At 37.9% G+C, this 2,573-nt stretch overlaps 1 protein-coding gene across 9 annotated transcripts in view; it reads right to left on the bottom strand.

Moving 5' to 3' along the window:
- The window catches only part of Rapgef6 (Rap guanine nucleotide exchange factor 6), a 223,318-nt gene that overhangs the window by 34,587 nt on the left and 186,158 nt on the right, over positions 1–2,573 (bottom strand). For all 9 annotated transcript variants that reach the window (XM_004629326.2, XM_023713121.1, XM_004629328.2 and 6 more), the window contains one exon: positions 1,504–1,715. In XM_004629326.2, the coding sequence (XP_004629383.1) occupies positions 1,504–1,715 (212 nt within the window). The remainder of the gene's footprint in view (positions 1–1,503; positions 1,716–2,573) is intronic.

The following is a 2,573-nucleotide window of genomic DNA, read 5'->3' on the forward strand; positions in this document are numbered from 1 at the left end:
CTTTAAGGTTGTTGTGGTTTTGTTTTTAATTATTTTGCTTGTTAAAAAAAAAAAAAAAATAGAAAAGACAAAAAAAAAATAAATAAAACAAAGTAAGTCATTTTCAAATAGAAACTGAGAATTTTCTATTACCAGCAGACAAGCACTTGAGGAAATACTACTTAAAGTTTTGCATACATCAAACAAAAGCCAAGCCAAACCAGCCTCCCCAAAAGAACGTTAAAACAAACAAAAACAACAACAAAAACCCAGAAGCACATACACAAATGAGGTTAAACAAATACCGACTTCATCGAATAATATCAGCACCTGTGGGGACTTAGAGGCAAAGCAACAACTGTGTAAAAATGGAGATGAAGGGGCCGGGGAGCTGGCTCTGTAGAATAAGCGCTTCCTTGGCAAGTGCAAGGGCCTGAGTTCAAGCCCTGGTTCCACCAAAAAGAAAAAAAAAAAGGAGACGAAGCTGGGTGTGGTGGCACATGTCTGCCAACTCCAGCAATTGGGAGGCTGTGGCAGAAGTATTGCTTTGAGTTTGAGTTCAAGGCCATCCTGGGCTACAATATGATTTTTAAGGCCAGCCTGAATAGCATCGTGAAGACAAAAGTACAGCATTCAAAGTCAAGACAGTAATTATTGTGAGAAGCTGTAGCCTTGTCTTCTCCATGAAAAGATAAACAGTTTATATAAGATAAAGACAGGCCACCGCAGAAGGCTAACCCCTCACACTGAAGTTATGAAAACTCCTAGCTACAGACCAGAGAGCTATCAACAGGGACTTTGGTCCCAAGCCCTTGCCCCTCCCGCTGCTCCTCTCCCTGAGCAATCCTACAGATCCTGCCCTCAGGCTGCTTAAACTAGCCCATTTGAACAGGCTGCGAACCTTTAGTTCACTAAATGGGGAAAAAGGCCAGGTGCTTCCTTCCCTTGCTTCAGAGCTAAACCCCTGGCCCCATCTCTAGCTGCTTGATGTCCAGCCCTTCTCCAAATTAAACTTTCACTTTGCCTCATCTAGCCCTCTTGCTTGTTGTCTGACTGCACCCTTTCAGGCTCCAACTAGGTGCATCTTGGGGCTCATTTCTAATGCTACTGTTAGCGCACAGGAGGAGTGCAGTAACCTGGAAGGGGTATGTGCAGGGCTTTTAACAAGGTTTTGTTTTGGAGTGTTATAAAAACACTTGCTGTGTCAAATTTCATTAGTTGTTCATTTGCCTTGGGGACTTTTCTATATATATGTGGAATAATTTTTTTTAAAAGTTGGAAGGAAAAATATTACTAATCAAAAAAACAAAGAGTTTTATCTCAATATGTCAAGGTTACATTTATAATGCATAAACACTTCAATTTGTTCCTACAAACAATGTACTTTTTAGGTGTCCCAAAACTGCTAATGTAATTGTGTTAAGCTTTACTGAAATAACCAATACTTTGGAATGTATAATGAATCACAATACTATGAAATTAGCTGAGGCTAAACATGTTAATTTTCAAATAAGTTTTAAATACCTTCATGAAGAAATGTCATGTCTTTCTTGACAACAGGGAACAGGGGAATAATTGGAGGCTGCATGCTTTGACTACTAAGAATATTTCTATATTTTGCCATGTTTCTAGATGGATCAAAAAGGTCTTGCAGATCTTGGAGATGTTTCTCATACTTGCTTGGTAACTTTTCCCAGGTTCCTCTGAGCCGTGCTACAGGTGCGAGGTTCAAGCCACTGTCAAAGATGAAAGAATACAAACATTAAAAAGGGACCTTGGGGAGAAAGTGGACTCAAGTCAATAAAGTACATATACCAAGTTCTCTAAAAATGCTCAAACAGCAGGGTTCTACCTTAACGTGTTGAATAAACACAGAAGGATACAAAAATACAAGAGGAGGGACTCCTGTAAGCTTAAAGCAAGGACAACTTGTTTGAAAATAATTACTTGCCTAAGCTAGAGACCTACATAACTTTATTTTACAGTTTGCATGCAAGTGATGCATGGAATGATTCTATGAACACGTATCTAAAAGAACTTTCAAACATAAGAATGTTCTGTTTTAAATAATTTTACAGAAACAATACCCATTTTTATTTTTATTTTATTGAGAAATAAATATGAATGAGACAGTTTCAAAGCTGAATAATAGGACAGTTTCGATAATCAATACATTGTACACTGTTACCTTCTTAGTGGTTATCCATAGTACAAGAAGCAGACAGGATATCCTGTCCAAACACTATTAGTACACCTCTTTCTTCTCACTGAATTAAGCGAAAGTAGCTGTATATCTATCCTATTTTGTATATATAAATATAAAATGATCTTTCCTTTGTATGCCCTTTTTTTTGTTTAGTCCTGTCAAAGGTGAATATTCTATTGGCATCTAAACACTAAGGTGTTTGAATTTAGCTAAACAATCTAACACTGTCTAGCAGTCTATAATATTAGTGGGTTACCCTTAGAAGTTATTGACTTGAGCCTTTTACAGCTCATCATATTAATATGGATTTATTGGGGGGCCTGCCCCTTAGCTCAGTTCTTTAACTGGCTGCTTCAACAAAGCAGTCAGGCTCAGGTTGCTGTGGTTC

This window comes from Octodon degus, unplaced genomic scaffold (assembly GCF_000260255.1).
Source record: "Octodon degus isolate 3935 unplaced genomic scaffold, OctDeg1.0 scaffold00029, whole genome shotgun sequence".
NCBI lineage: Eukaryota > Metazoa > Chordata > Mammalia > Rodentia > Octodontidae > Octodon > Octodon degus.